The sequence below is a fragment of the Aptenodytes patagonicus genome, chromosome 22, assembly GCF_965638725.1.
Source record: "Aptenodytes patagonicus chromosome 22, bAptPat1.pri.cur, whole genome shotgun sequence".
Taxonomy (NCBI): Eukaryota; Metazoa; Chordata; class Aves; order Sphenisciformes; family Spheniscidae; genus Aptenodytes; species Aptenodytes patagonicus.
This window is the reverse complement of record NC_134970.1, coordinates 471,042-489,824: the sequence shown is the minus strand read 5'-3', so window position 1 is coordinate 489,824 and position 18,783 is coordinate 471,042. Positions and strand designations below refer to the sequence as shown.

The 18,783-nt window shown below is 54.9% G+C and overlaps 1 protein-coding gene across 1 annotated transcript; it reads left to right on the top strand.

The window, feature by feature from the left end:
* The first annotated feature begins 2,049 nt into the window (after nt 1-2,049).
* OLFML3 (olfactomedin like 3) lies at nt 2,050-4,469 on the top strand. The gene is made up of 3 exons (XM_076357946.1): nt 2,050-2,175; nt 2,671-2,956; nt 3,413-4,469. Exons 1-3 carry the CDS (start codon nt 2,068-2,070, stop codon nt 4,195-4,197), a joined length of 1,179 nt encoding a protein of 392 aa, XP_076214061.1. The 5' UTR covers nt 2,050-2,067; the 3' UTR covers nt 4,198-4,469.
* The last annotated feature ends 14,314 nt before the right edge of the window (nt 4,470-18,783 follow it).

Sequence of the window (18,783 nt, the reverse complement as noted above, 5' to 3'; positions counted from 1 at the left end):
ACCCCTCTGTGGCTGTCAGTGGTGTTCATGGGGGTTAAACCGGGATCAGGACTCTCTCAAGTGAGAAAAAGCTTTCCTATCACCTTGGTTTATGTTCATAAATGCGTTTGACTTTGCACATCTAGCTTAGGTGCTCTGAGGACTGCTGCAGGTGGCTGTACTGCTGTATAGCCACCCATTCTGGTCTGAACCCCACTTGGGTTAGATGCTGCTGGGAGGTGATGAAAATAATCTCTCCCTTCTGGTCTTGCTGGACACTTGGATGCCCGGGAAGACTTCAGTGGGAGGCGAGGACGGAGTCCCTCGCCATCCCAAAACACTCGTGCCATGCTGGCTGAGCCTGGGCAGTGATGGGGCAGGGAGTGCAGAGGAAGGCTCAGCATTTGTCATTTGGGCTTCCCCAGGGAGTACTTTGAAAGCCTCTGGGCAGGATGGCGGGGGGGAGACTGCCGGTGAAGAAGGGCTCTTCTCAGATGTCCTGTCCTCACAGGGGCAGTTGTGGAAGGAAATGGCTGCCAAAGCCCCCTGCCCGATGCGAGTCCCTGGGTCCTGGGGGCACTCCACATGCCCCCCACGGCAGCCCAGGCCCTCCCTGGACCCAGCAGCCTGCGCACGCTGGACAAAGGGTCCCTGCATTTGCCCAGAGGGGTGTCTGGGACACGTCTGACACAGTCTGCAGAGCGAGTCCTGTGGGAGCGGGGCAAGAGGTGCAAGAGACCCGTGTCAGCCTGAAACTGCTCCCGCAGCAGTGTGGGCTGAGCTCTCCAGTGACGCTCAGCGCCTGGAACAGGCTCAGTCAACTGCCCCAAAAGCACCGAAGGGCTGAGCGCTGCTGCACTCAGCGTCACTAACCCGGGCAAGCGGAGATGCACCCTGGCCTGCGGGTGAGCTGTGTTTTGCTGGCACCCCAGTTGTCCATCTGTGAGCGACGGCCTAGTGTGAAACACAGCAGAGAGGTGCTGGGGCCGAGACCAAGCCCTGCCAGCGCGGCAGCTTTGCCTGGGGCCCTGCGCGGCCTGCGCTGCGCAGTCCACCGGGATGCGGGATGCAGGAGCACTAGATGGCACACTCGCCCCGCACGCAGCACTGCAGCCCTGCGCATGGATGCGGCCGACCCTGAACCCGGTGCAGATCTGCAGCGGCAGAGCCCCGGAAACCCACGGGCCACGGCTGGTGCCCCAGCCTGTGCCGGCAGCACCGCCAGCCCTGGGTGGGTCGCAGGCACGACCGCAGGCCTGGCTGCGTCCTGGGCACAGAGCTGCAGCCTCTGTCTGTCGCGCTGCACCTGGGCCCTGCCCCATCCCTCGGCTGGCACGGGGGTGCAGGAGCTGCTGTGTGGCTCCGCACCAGCACTCGGGCATCTTTGGGAGCAGGTGCTGAGCAAATGGCCCCAAATGGCAGCGTGCGGGTGCACCCAGCAGGGTGGCCCCTGGCTGACTGCTGGCAGCTGGTCGAGCTGCTGGGCCAGAATGGCTCCGCTTGGGGGGAGCGCGCAGGACCCCAGCGTGAGGCAGGAGCAGGCAGGAGCTCCCAGCTCAGCAGCCAGGACAGGGGGTGCCACAGGCCCGGGGGGCTGGTGGCCACGATGCTGGCCCAGCTTTGACTCCACCAGACCTAGCACGTGGCTGAGGCAAGCTCAGGTTGGCCATCTGCCTCGGGCATCTCTGCAGATCGGCGTGCTGGGAGCCAGGGCTGCGGCTGTGCCCGTACCTTCGCACCAGGCCCAGCTTGGCCCCACGTTGCGACTCATGCTGTCCCCAGCACCAGAGGACGCGTCCTTCCCTTGCTGCATGGGGCTGCTGCAGCGCTCCCCGCTCCCCACATCCTGCACCCCACAAGTGCCAGCAGCAGCGCGTCCCCAGGCTCCTGCCCCGGCCCCATAGCTCGCTGGCACCATGCAGGAGTGCTGTGGGCACCCGCTAGGGCGCGAAGGGGTTAAGGCGCCTGGGGCTGGCCTGCGGGGAAGGAGCAGCCTCTCCTCCCCTCTTCACATCTGGATTCAATAAGGGCTGCGAGAGGCCGGAGCATTCCTGAGCACTGAGGTGGAGGCTGCACTCTCCGACAGCCATGGGGCCCTGGCGCTGCCTGCTCCTCCTGCCGCTCCTTGCCGCGGCCCTCCGCGCCCAGCAGCAGCAGTTCATGGAGTACGTGGAGCGGCGCCTCACCCTCCTGGAGGTAGGGCCCCGCGCCGGCCCCACACCCCACTTCACCCCACCGCGGGGCTCCCAGGCCCTTCCTCCCTGGCAGCCGGTGGGGCTGGGAGTAGGCCTGGGGCGAGGAGAAGCCGGGATGGGGGCAGAGCAGAGCTGGCATGGGGTGCCCCAGTCCCCACGCTGCACAGCCCAGCATGAGCATCACAGGCATGGGAGCATGATAGGAATGGGAACACCGTGGGACAGGCAGATCACGGGAGCAGGGGCATCACGGGTCTGGGAGCACTGCGGGTCTGGGAGCATCACAGGAGAGGGACCATTGCAGGTCTGGGAGCATTGTGGGTACAGGAGCATCGCAGGTGCAGGAGCGTGGCAGGATGGGACCCAGAGACACGAGCACCAGGGTTGCAGTGCTGTGTGGCCCTGGGGACTCCCACAGCCACGTGCAGGCAGTGGGACAGCTGCCACGGATGGGCTGTGAAGTGCAGAGACTTCAATGTCCCCTTGGCTGCCCCAGGAGAGGATCTCACAGTGGCACGACCAGAGCAGCCGCTACTCCACGGAGCTGCGGGACTTCAAGAACCAGGTGCTGGGGATGCTCGAGACAGCAGAGAAGGAGCGGGAGGCGATGCGGTCAGAGGCAGAGAGCGCAGCGGTGCGCGTGGACCGCCTGGAGCGTGAGGTGGACTACCTGGAGACACAGAACCCCGCACCGCCCTGTGTGGAGGTAGATGAGATGCTGATGGAGAAGCAGGTGGCCACAGCCAAGCAGAGGAAGAACGAGAAGTACACCAAGCTGACAGGTGAGGGGCTGCCGTGGCTCCCTGGGGAGATGATCCCAGGTGTGGGGTTACCCCGGGCCTTCCCAGCCCACCCAGGTCCAAGTCTCCCCGGCCGCATGCTGTGGCATTACGTCCCAGCAGAGCATCTTTCAGGTGTCTCTGGCACAAAACCCCACATCCCTGCAGCTGCCTGGGAGCCGCATCCAAGCCCCAGGCCAGAGCTTTGGGCTTCTACAAAGCCCTTGGGGCAGGGCTGGGGTGAGGGTGGCCTCCCCTGCCTGCGGCATGGGTGCACAAGGGGACTTCTCGATGCCACCAGGGACAGCACTGCAACCTCTGCAGCGAGTCTGCAAGGCAGTTGCCTGAGGGCTGGGGTGGGACGCAGCAGGACCTGTGTGACTTCGGTGCGGGGTGGGAGCAGTCCCCACTGCAGGGCCGGGTGGCTTCCAGGCTTTCACAGCTGCTCCACTCTTGCAGACTGCAGCGACACCATCGCGAGCGTCAGAGCCATGAAGATCCTGAAGCGTTTCGGCAGCACCTCGGGGCTCTGGACCAAGGATGCCGCAGGGAACTCCGAGAAGATCTACGTCTTCGACGGCACTGCCAACGACACGGTGTATGTCTTCCCCCGCATGCGGGAGTTCACCCTCTTCTCTGCCACCCGCAAGGCTGCCCGCATCAAACTGCCCTACCCCTGGGTGGGCACAGGGCACCTTGTCTACAATGGGCACCTCTACTACATCCGCCAGCAGGGCCCCTTCCAGGTGATCAAGTTCAACCTGGCCAACAAGACAGTGGTGGACAGCTCGGTGTTCCCGGCCGAGGAGCAGATCCCTGTCTTCGGGCTCTCCCCCTTCACCTACATCGAGGTAGCAGCAGATGAGGAGGGGCTCTGGGCCATCTATGCCACCAAGGAGGATGAGAAGAACATATGCCTGGCCAAGTTGGACCCCACCTCGCTGGACATCGAGCAGATGTGGGACACACCGTGCCCACGGGAGAACGCCGAGGGCGCCTTTGTGGTGTGCGGGGCACTGCACGTGGTCTACAACACCCGCCTGCCCAGTCGCTCCCGCGTGCAGTGCGTCTTTGACGTCAGTGGCACGCTGGCCCCCGAGGATGCCTCCCTCGTCTACTTCCCCAAGCGCTACGGCTCCCACTCCAGCATGAAGTACAGCCCCCGGGAGAGGCAGATCTACGCCTGGGATGACGGCTACCAGATCATCTACCGCATGGAGATGAAGAAGAAGCTGGAGGTCTGAGGGGCCACGGCAGGGCATCCCCGCACGTCCAGCCACCCCGCCTGGGCAAGCGCAGCTCTGCCCATCCCACCCCATGGGGCACAGCCGGCCCCAGCACGGGACGGCATCTCTGCCCCATCTCCCATCACTGTGAAATGATGAAATGCTGGATCCCTGCCCCTGGCCACCCTCCACCCACCTGCACCAGGCGTCCCTGCCCAGGACCACCCTGCAGAAACCTGGACTAATTTAATGAGATTTTCTTCTCTGTGATATAATGAATAAATACTACGCAGCGAGCTGCAGCCACCTGCTTGGGGGGTGCGCGGGGCGATGGGGCCAGGCTGCCAGAGCCGTGAGCTCCATATTGCTCCAGAGTCACCCCAAAAGACACTTCCCAAGGGTGGGGTGTCCATACAGGGCTGGCAAGAGCAGCAAGCGCAGACAGCTCCTCGGGTTGGGGGTCTGGGCAGGGGGGCTGGGTTGGGGGATTCGTCTGGGGTTTTGGGCAGGGATTTTGGCTGGGGCTTTGGGCAGGGATTTAAGCTGGGGCTTGGGGCAGGCTTCTGCTGCAGCAAGGGGACCTCTGAGCCTGGCCAGGGCCAGCCTGTTTTGCATGTACAAAACTGTGAGCAAACAGCAAAATCCCTTAATCTGAGAGGACAACTGGAGATTTTCCTCGCATGCCGGGGAGGCGTCCTACCCAGCAGGCACCAGATGCTGCTGTTTTTCCGAGTTCACTTCTAATGAAGCACAGTCGTCTTCCCCTTGCAGCCGCAGGATTGCCACAAACCCTTTACGTAAGGCCCTGGGTCCCTGAGCCCCTTCCCGTCCCTGTTTCACCGGTGCTGAGTCCCCACACGGCCCCACGGTGGCAGCGCCCCAGAGGAGATGCAGCAGGAGAGGGCAGGTGCTGGGAGTCCCTTGGGATGGCAGCTCCGGCACTGCCAGGGCTCAAGACCCCTGTCCCCAAGGACGGGGACGGGGCTGCAGCAGGCATCTGCCAGGCACGGCCACAGCCTCGCGTGACCACCACACCACGTCCTTCCAGTCCCCGCCACGTCACCCAGCAGCAACTGTCCCACACGCTGCCGCTTGCACTGCATCCCTGAAGGGTGCAGGATTTGGCCTATTTCTGGCCAGAGATGCCATGGGCCCCCCAGAAACCCAGATTTGCTGTGATTTGTTCCTGTCACAGTGTCCTGAGAGCACAGAGGATGAATTATGAGGTGTTTATGTCTCATTAAGCATCCCTTTTTTCCCCATCAGAGATCAATTCTGGGGACAAATGCTGAACACTTGAAGCCATGAGCCGGTCTGGCCAGGTGAGGGTCACATCCTGCCCGTGCTGGCACAGGGCCCTCCTCCAGGGCGAGAGGCCACGGAGCTGCCCAGGCACCCTGGGGAGGTGCTGGCCCTGCGGGGAGCACCACTGCCAAGGACCTGGGGTCTCCAGGGGCCACCTGCCCTCCAGGAGTCACGGCGCAGCCACACCACCCCCCACATTGCCATAAAGCCGGGCTTTTGGCATCCCCCCCGCACCCACCTTGAGGCAAGCTGTCCTGTGATGTGGAGGTGACAATATTTGCTTCAAGTTCTTCTGTATTATAATTAAAATATCTTTTGGTTGCATAAGAAAAAGGTTTAAATACACACTTTGAATGACTGTAATTGGATGGTGCCGAAAGTTCAACACACAGTACAAGTCAAGCAGAGAAATTATCCAAGTGTGAAGGACTATGTGAACTGTCAAGTTAATTTATAGCCCTTTTCAAGATCAATAACTATGGTAACAGAAATATAATTTTCAGAAATTGCACAGTTGTAAATAATTACGCCAATGATTTCTCTAGCTTGAATTAAAATTGATGGGGCAGTAACAATTCTGCACCAGAAATCATCTTCTAACCTGAAACAAGTCCTGCAAAATCTGACACTCACTTCCCTGAGACACCGATGCTTGTCTTGGCATGAGCAGGATGGGGGTACAGCCACTGGCAGCAGTTGTCAGAGTCCTGCTTGTACTGAGCATCACGTGTTCATCAAGTATTTTAATCTCTTTAAAAATCTTGCTCATTAGGTTTCACCTTGCCATGGCAGGAGGGGCATGAAGCCCACGTAGCTGGGCGGCTGGCCTGCACTGCTCAGGGTCCCCTCGGGAGCCCCAGCTGCAGGGAACAGCCAGGAGCAGGCGCAAAGGTTAGTCTGTCCAAAAGGACATGCACATTCCTTCTACAAGAGCTGAGACCCCGCGCTTTACTCACTGCCAGAAAACTGCTCATGAAACGGGAGGAAAACAGATTTTGCTCTACATGTGCTGCCCAAGAGGTGCAGCCCCCTCCGGCTCAGTGTCAGCCCTGGCTCACATCCCTGCAAGCAGTGATGGGGGGGGTCTCTCACTGCACCCCCAAATGCTGCCACCTGCTCGGGGTGACCGCTGCCGCCTGTGCCAGCAGGATATGTCCCATGGACTGGGGTGCTGCGGGGTGGGGAATCGGGGCACAGCAGGGCCCCCTGCGAGTGCCAGGAGCATCCGGCTTCTGTCCTTTGGGACACGTACTAACATGGGAAATCGCAGGTATGAGGGCAGGTGGGGGCATCTGCTGCCACCCAGCAAAGCCCCAGTGTGGGGGGCTACAGTAACCACATGCTCATGTGGAATTTGTTTTGTACACACACTTTGGGAATGAGAAGCAAAATGGAAAAATAACTGCAGCGCCTGATCGGCTTATAAAGCGCAGCACTTATCTAGCACTCCACATCTTCAAAGTACTTCAAGAAACATCAACTAATTAATCCTTGGAATAACTCCCATAAAGCAGAACAGCATTATCTTCATTTGCTGACAAACACTTAGGCAAAAATCACATGTTTGATCATTAAAAGCAGTTCAACTCCGAGCTGGCTGAAGGCGGCTTGGGTGAAGAGCGGCAGCTCCCTCGCTGTGGTCCCGCATGGTCGGTGGGTGCCTGCAGGGGCCAAGCAAACCCCAGCGAGCCCCCGGTTCCCGCACGGCAGCTGCCCTCACCGGGAGGGAGATTGTAACACGGGTGTGGGTAGCAGGACCGTGAGCGCTCGTCGTGCTCACGGCTCATCCCCGCGCTGCCTCCCAGGATGGGGTCGGCCCTTCTTGGCACCTTCTCGTCCCACTGGAGATGAGTCTCTGCCATCATCCAGCTTAGCAGACGACTGTGCGGAGTGAGAGACCTCAGAGGAAGCCTATCTGAGCGGCTCTCCTGCCTAATAACCCACAGAAGAGAGGGTTATTCACAACAGAGAAAAGCAGCAGAGATTCAGGGACAGGCATTCGTATTTACCGTGGGATGGAAACGCTCACCCCGTCTGCTGTGGGCTCCCGCCCCAATCCCCCCGGCCACCCCCACCAGGCACCACGCAGGCTTTGCCGCTTGCAAACGCAAGAGTTCATCTCCTGCTAGGGTTTATTGATTTCTTTTTTTCTTGTTTAAATATTTATCAACCCCATTAGGAGAAAGCAAAGGTTGTGCCACAGCTGGTGGGATTGTCAGGGCCCCCGGTGCTGATTAGCACCGGTGTTAATGAATAGGTGTTAATTGCCCCACCAGCCCCACCCGCTGCCCTGCCCGGGGCTGCCCCTGTGCCCGGGCCAGCGCCCCCGCCGTGCGGGAGCTGCCCGCTGGGAGCGGCGCCCTCCAGCCCTGCCCGGGGACGGGCCCGGGCTCCCCCCCGGCGGGTTGCAGGGACCCCCCGCGGGGCTGCCTCAAGCCCTTCTGCCCCGTGTGGAAATGGGGTTTTTTTGTCACTTTCGTGGCTGCTCCCGTCGCTCTGCACCGCCCCAGCCCCAGGGCTGCCGAGGTCTCTGCCCTCCCAGCCGTTCCCTCTGAACTAACAGATTTTCAGGAAAATTCAGCCTTGACTTCAAGGTCACCGGCGGCAGAGACTCCACCGTGTTCCAGTTTAGCCATGGACAGGTTACCTGCAGCCGTTACAGACAGCCAGACCCTCTCCCCCACAGAAGGCTGTTAAAAACCTTCATTTCCAAGCACGCGGTCCCATTCAGCCACCTGACGGAGGTGGCTTTGGGACAAGGGCTGGCCCTTCCCTGTGTCACCCCGCTCCTGGGCCTGTGGACGTGGCCACCTGTGGGCTGCAGCACGAGATCCCTCATGGCCCTGTGCCCTGATCCTGGGCTGCCGCAGCTGGGCAGTAGGCAGGAGAGCCCCTCTGCAGTGGCAGCGCTTCACGGCAGTGTTATCGCTTTCCTTAATGAGGGGTTAGTGGAAAATATGCTAATGTGACTGCTCCAGTGAAGTCACCGCTTTCCTTGTGAGTCTGCAGCTCCTTGTGCTTTAATTGCCAAATATTTTATCTCTTTAAAGAAGAGTCTCTGTAAGTAATAATCCCTTTCATCTCTGCTCCTCTTGAAAAATACTTCTCTTTGGAAGGCAATCTGTTAAAGTAAATTGAGAAGTTATGCTAACAGTAGGAAAGAGAAAGCAAGATCTTCTGGCTAATTTTTTTCCCTTTGTCTAATTTTCAAGGATATTGGCTTTTTTTCCCTCCCTGACTTTTCCCGCTCACAGGAGCTATTGATAAAGTGAAATGGTTCTGCATGTAGTATTAGAAACAAGGGAACTAAAATGAAAAGTAGGCAACTTAAGTGTATTATAAAGATGCTATTGTATTGAAACAAGAAAGGGGGGATAATTTCTCCATTTAATACTTTCTTAATGGCTGGTTGGCAAGTATAATCACAGGCTTTTAACTTCAAATAGGTATTTCTGCCCACGTAACATCTGGTTGAGGTCTAACTCATCACACATGAATTGGGAGGCAACAAAGCACTCTGTCCAGGACTTCGCAGCAGAAGTGGGAGGACACTGGAGCTTGAGATGATCTCGGAAGTGCTGAGGGACACACAATGGCAGCAGCTTGCTTAAGGTCCTTTGCACTTTCTGATGAAAATAGAGAATAAGCAAAACCAAATTCACCAGAAATGTTTGCTTGGAGCTTTGTTGCAGAGAGGGAGAGCTCAGGCCTGTGACTTCGTGTCAGTGTGGGCTGGGCTGGAGATAAATCCACCTCTTCTGAGCGCTGCCGGCATCCAGCCAGATGTGCTGAGACGGGGGTCAGCCGGCCATTGCCTTCTGAAACGGAGATAGTCTCCTTCCTCTGAAAGTGGGATCCTCTGATTAATAACAGGGATTTAAAAATGTGTGCTTAATCACAGCCCTGTGCTATTTCTGATTTTCCCATCGTCAGTGAGCTCGGGGATCTACAAGGCAGTTTAATGGCTTTGGGGACAGGAGGGCCTGGGAGTGTGGGTGCAGTGGGGGGGTCTGCTGGGACAGGAACGACGAGGTGCCGGGGGAGGCTCTCCTGGGTTGCATGTCCATCCGCAGGGATGACCCCCGCCTGCTGTGCTGCAAGGCCCTGCACTGGCTGGTCCAACTGGGGGTGCTCAGCCTGGCGGGGGGAGTGTCCCTGGGGGTCCCTTCATCCATGGCCATTTCTGCCTGGGGGAGATGATGGTGATGATGATGAGAGATTTGAGGGTGAGCACATTGGGCCACAGCTGTGTTCGGCTGTGTTCAGCTTGCCCCTGCTTCCCCCAGCCCCACTTTTCCTCCTCAAACACCAAACCTGGCTCCTGCCGTACCCTCTATGGCACAGAGCTGCCCCTTGTCCCTCATGCCTCCCACCACCGGCCCCCCAAACCCACCATGACACTCACACCCCCTCTGCACTCTCATTGTCGCATGTGCTGTGTTGGTGGAGGTGTGCTGCAGCTCAAAGGAAGGGACAGAAACTGAAATTTCTTTTAAAAAGGTAGGTTCTGAAGAATTATGGGGTCCCTGCAGAGATGGCTTCCCACCTGGCCCAGCCAGCCTGGGTGCTGGAGGTGCCTGGGCTCCTCTCATCCTTCTCGGTGCTGGGGTGTCCACTCCTTCCTTTCCTCTTGACAGGAAGACTAAAAATAAAGTCTTCGAATTTGGAGCTCACAACCCTGTCAGAGGAGCTGTGGTTTGTGACAAACACAAAGTTTCATTATTTTCTGGACAGTTTCATTTACTAACAGAATTTGCAGTTATTTCAGTACTTTGATCAAGATGGATTACTCTGCATGCATTGCTCCCATTTGTGGTAACATATCTGTCTCCAGCCAACAAGTATATCGCTGACGCGAGGAAGACTCACGCAGGCAGCTCACACCATCCCAGGGATTTCACACATCCTGTAGACTACATCCTAGTCTACTAGGATTTTCTTTGGGTTGTTATTATTACTAATGCTATTATTATGAAAGATGTTTCCTGAGGACAGAAAAATACTAGCTCAGCTATTCAGCTAAGCAGTTCTTTAATTTCTTTCCTCTCTGAAAATTAGTTCCCCTGAGCCTTTCTGGAATAGATCCGAAATTTCTACTTAATACATCCTCCTGAGGCAAAAATGCTGAGGGATGCAGTGATTTTCCCTGTGCAAAGGAGGGCTTGGGTTTCCCTCCCCAGTGCTTTGCCCCGGCACTGGCTGCAGCTTGGGGACCGTGGGCCAGCTCCAAGAAACACAAGATAAAGTTCTGTTTGTCTGTTTGCCTCCAACTCCCCCACCCGCGATTGAGGCTCAGTGAAACACCGAGTTTGGGGTCCCCAGCTCCCCTCGCCTTCCTGTCAGCTGGCCGGGGAAGGACAAGTGGTGCAGGCAGGGGCAGGTGCCCTGTTCTGTCCGGGGACTCCCAGCACAGCCAGCACCCACGGCTGCACCGGTGCTGGAGTGGCACGAGGATGCAGGGCCCTGTGGGGGGCCAGAGCAGCTGCCCCCCACCCAGTGCAGCACCCCTGGCTGTGCTCGTGCGGAGACTGTGTCTTTCTGCTGCAGGTGTCTGACAACATGGAGGGAGATATAACCATGGTAACTGTGATTATTACGGAAAATTGCTGCCATTACTACAGAGGTAGGGTCAAAACAAACAGAAATTACCAATTTTTCTGTTTCTAATAAAATACAGAAGTGTATTATTGACTCACTAATTGCTCAGTTAAACTGATTTCTCCAAAATTGCCTACTAACCCTTGAAAATAATGCAAAGGTTAGTTCTTCCATGGAATTACTCAGGCAAGGAAAAAATGAAAAGTCTGATTAAATCCACAAGGCAAAGCCACTGGAGGAGCAACTGTCCGAGGAGACCAGATGTCTGGTGTAGAGGTGCAGCGAGCTGAGGGGCAGCTGGCCCATTGTGCTACAGGGGCTGATTTTGAGCTGAGGTGTTGCACTAGGGCATCGGCAGCAGTGCAGGTGGGTGCGCGGTGCAGCCCTTCCCCCTGGTGCCGGCGGTGCCGGTGCTGCGGCAGGGTCCTTCCCCAGACCCCCCTGCAAAAGCCCATGGACATGCGTGTCCCTGGTGCGTCCCCATCTCTGCTCCCGGGGGGTACTTTGTCGTCCCGCTGATCCGTCAGTCCCCCAAAGCAGTGTGCTTTGTTCTTCGTCCCTTGCCAAGAAGCAGTGCTCAGAGGCTTAATAGCTCTTAATTCAAGCTATAGACTTTCCGTGGCTGCAGAGACATTTTAGCGTTGATTTAGAGCAACAGCACTTTTCAGATTACCCAGCCCCGGGCTGGCAGAGGAGGACCAGGGCTATGAGCGAGCAGAGATAAAGTGCTGCTGCAGGGGGGAGAGCTCTGCACCCGTGGGGCTCGGGGAGGCACCAAGGAGGGGCAGGGCAGGGGCACCTCCTCAGCCGCAGCGAGACAGAGTCCACTGCCAGGCAGTGGTGGCGATGGGCAGCAAGAGCCCACTAGCCAGCGATGGACCCGGCGGGGGTCCTGTGGGGACGGGGTAGTAGCGATGGGGCAGACAGGCATACTCTGAATGGGAAAGCAAGATTTTAATACGTAATTAGACATGCCAGTAAGGGAAAAATGAGAACAAAGAAATAAATGTTAATCCGTTGATTAATTTGCAATGGAAATCCAGTCCCTGACCTCCAGGTAGCTGCTCCTTGCCAAGTGTTGGAGTCCAGCCCATGACTTTTACAGTCCTTCTTGTCTTTTAGTTTTCATTCCCTTTTAACCTAAAATTGCTTCAAGCCTTGCAACCTGGAGGACTCTTAACAGCCAAACACACAGGCCACAGACCAGAGCTGTGCTTTGTAACTGGCTCCTGCAGAAGATTGCTCCTCGCAGCTTTGTTCTAAATTGTCAATTCTTCCTTGACTGCAGTTTTTCAGGAAAGCAGGGTTTTAAATGAAAAACAGTTTTCCCCAACTGTGCCGCCGCTGAGGTCAGTGTCATCTGCCATCTCCTGCTTCCTTCCATTCCTGATCCAAGCTTGCCTCAGAAATTGAAATGTTCAGCTTGTTATAGAATAAATGAAGACAGAAATATGATTTAATCAAGAGACATCAGTACCAATAAATCCCATGAAATTTTGCACAGCTGGGGTGCAGTGTCATCATGCCGTGTATTGACTGTGCAGTGTCCCCTTGTGGTGTTCAGCTGTATGCAGGCAAACCAGGCAATTACGTGCCACTGATTTGCATTGCTGGCTCTTCCATTTTTCCCTTCATTGCAAAAGCCACTTTCATAGGCTTAGAGAAACATGCAATTTCAGGAAATAATTATTTTCATTGCATCATCAACTCCGTTCCTGCTGCTGGGAACTCTTGCTTTGGGCCAAAAAAATCAAATCTGCCAGGGCCTTTCGAATATGACCTGGACCCAAAGGCAAGCCCTCCCGGGGTGCGTGGGGGCCCCTGCCCAGCTTGGGCGCTGCAGCCACCCCCAGCACCCCTGTGCTTGCCATGGGGCAGAGATGCAGCCGAGATGTCCTCACTGCTGTCCTGGGCTTTTCTGCCCAGAGCACTGGTCCCTGCACCTTCACTGGGCAGAGGAGACATTGTTCGGGGTGGGAAGGAGGGTATTTCAGATTTTAATTCTCACATTTTAATTCTTGCTCTGGCTAAAGAAATCCCTATTAAATCCAATCTCTAGCCAACCGTGGTTTGCCCTGAAGGATGTTTGCTGCTGACATATCTGACGATCCTGCTTCTGGCAGCACAAATGCCTATTGCTGCTGGGACTGTCTTTGCTGTGGAAAACATCTTATTTTTTGCTAATCATTTACGCACACCAGACAAATTCCAGGTTTCAGAAAGGAGCTTGATTTTTAAGTACTGTGGATTTATGACAGAAAATAATGAAGACCTCCTTTGGCATTTTTGACATCTTTGCTTGCTTATGAGAAGAAATCTGGTGTGGGGCACAGCCGAGGAGCAGTTCACCCCCTCGGTGGGTCGGGGTGTGCAGGGCCGGTGGTGCCAACCTGGCCTCCTCGCAGCCCCCAGCACCATCACCCTCCACAGCAAGCCAGAGAGAGCTCATCCCATACCATGAACATTTTAAGCCATCCTTTGTTTGGAGTGAGGAATCCAAAGAAACTGCTGGAACCGCTGCTCCCATCCAGCACAGCTGGTGTTGCGTGGCAGTGGCTGGCGGTCGCTGTGTGACAGCTCTGAGTCAAGGTGTTTCGTGACTTGCTGTGGTGGCCATGAGCGCTGTGGGGAAGATGTTGCTGGGGAGGCTTTTGAATACCAAACTCAGCAGAACGACGTTAGATGCTCCCTTAGGGCAGCAGCATCCAAGAACCCCAGGGGCGGCACGGCCCTCGTTGGTGGCATCGCCTTGGAGGGATGAGCTTGGAAAAACCCTCTCCCATGCCAGCGCCAGCCCATTTATCTGGAATACAAACAACCTTGGCTCCTGTTTACACGATGCCTTTTAGTGATTGGTGATTTTTTTCCTGTTGAGACTGCAGGAGGGAGAAGTGCTGCCCTCCCGCTGGGGCCAGGCAGGGCACAGCATGAATCCACAAACCCGTTTCACGTATGAGTCTGTAGAGACATGCCATTTCTGCTGGTTCATCCCCTGATGGGTTTGTGAAGCACACTGAGGCTTTGGGCGGCTGGGCGTTGTGCTAGGAAGCAGCTGTGTCTGCACACAGGAGCCTAACGCAGCTGGGTCCCTATTCCGAGGGCAGCGTTTGGCCAGTCCGGAGGCACCACGGGTGCTCCAGCCTTGCAGCCCAGCACCACAGGTGCCTGAGGAGGAGAGCCCTCTGCCTCTGCCGCTCTGGGGCTGCAGCACGCTCCCTCCTGCTCGGCCCTGGTGTGGGACCCCCCTGGCATGAGGAAGGAGGGGAAAATTCCCTCTGCGCTCACGGCACAAGGGTCAGGGTGGCACATCCCTGCAGAGGGGCTAGCTCCGTCAGAGTGGGACGGGCGGAGTGGCTCAGCAGCCCTGCAGAATCTGCACAGCGTGCAGCAATTAGTTATGCAACAGGCAGAAAGGTCCTCCTGGTTTCTGTAACTATTATGTCCTAGAAAAACCACATTAATTCATCTCCAGCAGGCAGGGGCCGTACCCAACAGCAAGCACTGGATCGCTGTACCTGGTACAGCAGCCTTCAGAGCAGACGTGCTCAAGGGAGTTTGCAACATGCACCGCTGTGCAGCGCCGAGCTGGGCGGGGTCCTGTGGAATGGAACCAGTCCTGCGGGACCAAAGCCACCAGCGGGCTGGCACAGAGAGCGAGACTGCCAGAGCTGGGAGGGGGAGACTTGGTGGGGCATCCGCGGCTGGAGCGGTAGGCAGGGTGGTCATGGGCATCAGGAGGAAATCAGCAGTGCAATGAGCAAACTCCTCCTTCATTTATGTAAGCTATCCAAGAGTAACACCAGCAAACTGACTTAATTAAAAAAGTACTGCTCTTCCACTCTGTCCCTGATGGCAGCGAAGAAACCCTCACCTTCTAAGGCAATTTGAAATGGAGAGGGATGCGCAGCTGCTAATGGCAGATTAAGAGAAAGTCTTCCACTTTGGAAGCAATTAACAATCCAGAAAGTATTTGCATATGTGAATTTGATGACTGGGTCACATTTCCCGGTCACTGCTTTGCCATGGGACGTTTCTCTGCCTGCCTGGGGTCTGGCAGTGCCTCCGGCGCCGCTGCCCCAGCAAACAGCCGATGTCCTGCGCCTGCAGCCCCTCCTGGCTGCCACGCACCCTGTCCCCACGGGACGCCTCCGTGGGGGCGCAGCACTGTAACCCCCATCCTGCCCGGAGCCCACGGTGGGGTCGGCATCCCAACAACTCCTCCAGCCCCAGGAAGGGCCACGGGGATCTCAGTGTATCTGGCACCCACAGACATTGAGGAGCCGGGAAACTGCCGCTCTGGGTTTTGAGGGGGCTTTCTCTCCTAATCATTTTTTTTGCCTTTTATTTCTGATGCTGCAGGTTACCGCGTCTGCACTTGGCTTTGGTGCCAGCTGTTCCCACGGCAACGGAACATGCTCTGGATTTGCCTTGACCCATTCTGAGGTGCTTTATTAGCTTTAATGAACTGCATTTTTAATAGAAGCCTACACTGGATTTTTGAAATGTATGTGCTTTAAATTCCATGTTTTTAATTACAAATGACATGGAAACATAACATACATAATTATATTTGCATGACTAATGCACTGTCTTAAAATATATATAAAAAGCTGTAAAATGTAATTACAAATTGTCTTTGAGAAAAGTCCAGGGAAAAAAAAAAAACTTCTTGAATATTCAAGTAGCATTGCCACTGAAGGCTGACTGCAGAGCTACCGGGATGCACGTGGAGTAAGATTCAGATTTTCTAAGCCCATGCATCTGCAAAGAAGAGCCAAACTCCACTTCTCCCAGGCTCACCTGCAGCACTGGCCTCTTGACAACCCTGATTTTGAGGTGATGCTCACCCTGGCAAAAAAAGCAGGCTATTTTACCTTTTATTGCAAAATGAAGACTAGCTGTTTTTTGCTGTGGAGACATTTAAAAAAAAAAAAACAAACCACAAGCATGAAAGGAAAAAAAAAAACCTCTTCCCTGTCTGTTCGTAGTGCCCAAGTGCTGAGTGTATTTGCATTCAGCATGAGATCTTTGCTCCAAGATGAAGTGTCTCGGGACTGTGTCCTCCCAGAGGGCAGGTGAGCAACAGGCAGCTCCGACAGCGACTGGTGCTGCTCCTGCAAAGTGGAGAGACATCACCCAAAAGCCTGTCCTCCGCGGGGTCCCCACCATGCTGAAGCTAACATAACCCAGGTTTCCTGGGCACGGCGTGCTGGAGGTCACCAGGACCAGCACTGGCTGGAGCTGGTGTGGGACGGCTGCTGCCTGGGCCATGCACCCCAGCCCCGTACACCCCAGCAGCAGCTGTGTAAGCAGAGACCAAAGAGAGTAAAGCAATCAGTTTTGTGCATCTAAGAGCTGTGACTCTGTATAAATGACAGCGTTTCTAGTCCCAGGGAGGTCATCCTTGCATGATGCATTATAACTAGAAATTAGATCCCTGATCCGGCATTTAAATAAGTGCGCAACTGTACTGATATATATAATCATAATGGCAGGAAGAATGATCAGGGCCCTGGGGGAGAAAAACTCTAGCAAAATGAGACTGAGAAGTCTAGGACTGCTAGATTAGAGAGACGATTAAGAGGGCAAATAACAAAAGTAGAAAAAATGAAGAACAAATAGAGAACTGAGATAAGGAACTCAAGGAACGGGGCTGAACTTTTCTCAAATGAGCTGTAATTTGCTGTCTAATTTATTCCCTCATAAGTGAAGACAAAAGTATCTGGACTGAAGATACTTGGACTAAAGACTGAAGCAGGATTGGCATGTGTATGGGATTGAGTATATGTGATTACATACTCTTTATATGCTACTCAAGAATTACATGTAAATAAAAGATTTTGAAAGAAATAGAATAAAATTTAAAACAAAGCACACAAAGCTGCTCCTGCTAGAGAGTTCCCGCTGAGCCCATGGCAGGCACAGGTCCCCTCGAGTTGCCCACGTGCCCAGAAACCCATGTCTGTCGCCACTGAGTTACCCTTTGGAGCAGCCGATGCTGTCACCGTCGGAGGCAACCGCCGAGTGATCCAGGAATACTGAACATCCCGTGTGCCCCGTGCCTGCCCTGTCTGCCGGTTCCAGCATCCTAATGGCTTCAGTGAGGAGTTAAGTGATTTGTGATCCAGATTCCAAATACCCCAGTCTGTCAGTCCCTCCCTCTGGCTCCTGGCATCCCTGTGGAGTTTGTGAGTCTTGTTCAAATTTGCACAAAAACTTCCTATAGAATAAATGATCCACAGCTGCAAAAGGTGAGGACACATAACCAGCCTTAATATGGCAGCTGTGACACACACACACACACACATTCAACATCAGTACTGAGTTTAAATTTATTTCTTAGATTTTTTTCCTAAGATAATTACAGAGCATGTACAACCCTATAAAACCCCAGTTGTCTTCTTCCTCACTGGCCTTTTTTTTTTTTGTGATTTGCCTACCTGTGAGTAGCATTCCATAATTAGAAATTGAAGGCCACTTTTGGAGAATAAATATAAATTGTTATTACAAGATTCTTCTCTTTGCCAGACCATGCATTGCTGATGTATGAAAAAAATCACACAATAATGCAAACAACTTGGAAGCCAATATCGGAGAAGAGCTCCAGAGGAACCTGTGTATGCTCCTCAACTGAAAAGGCAAATATGTTTAAAGACCCACCACTTCCCTGCAGTGACATGGGACTCCCAGCTGGCAGGGAGGGTGGAAGGGAGACACGGCTTGTACGAGCTGCGGGCAGTGCTTCTCTGCTGCCAGCAGTGATGCTGAGCAAGCCATCTGATGCACACTAGGAAAGATTTGGGGTTCAACTTCGGACTGAACTCTGCTCAAAGCGATGCAATCATCCTCCCATCTTCAGAGCACCAGCTGAACTGGGCCATTTACTGAGCGGAGCAGCAGAACAGCCCATTTCATCCCAGCAATACCTTTGTCAAGGACAACGCTCTTGATTTGTTTGAAAAGGCAGCTCTGTGCTAAGTGCAGCGAAGGTGAAGGCTTTTCTGAGAGGCCAGTAGCTGCTGCTGACATTCCCAACAGCATAGCCTCAGGGCACTTTGCCGAGCATCTGACTGCCTGATATCATGAATGGTTGGAGGCCGTGGACTGTTCAAAGAGGGGACATCAGAGAGACGATTCATTACAGACCTTTGACACTGGTGAGCACCAGTCACAGCACTGGGATGCAGTGCTCGGTGCTTGGTTTCAACAGCAACAGTTCTGCAAAAGCTTCAGGCACAGCAGGGCAGCTACAGACACGACACACTGGTATGTGGGCTGACTTCTCAAGCACGCTCGGGAGCAGTTGCCTCCCCGAGCAAGGGCTGTGTCCACAGCCCCCTGCCGACCCTGGGACAAGGGGCTTCCTGCTGCCGGGAGCTGCGGCATGGCTGGGGCCGTCACCAGGCAGGGGGGACAGTCGCTTCCTTTCCCATCCCAGCTTCCTTCACAGCACAAAGAGCAGAGCTTCACCATGGCTGAAACTCACTTTCCATGCGGCATTTTTCACTTTTTTCTCAGATACCAAGTTATTTTGTCTCAAATTGGTGGAAGGGCACTTGGCTGGGACAGTTCCTCAGCCCTCTGACCCCTTGTAATGAGCAATGCAATGGACATGTGGGATTTCACTTCACCCGGTGTCACCATCGTTAAACTAGCAGTCATTACTTCAGTGTCTCTTACTCTTCCTGCAGTCAGTCATTG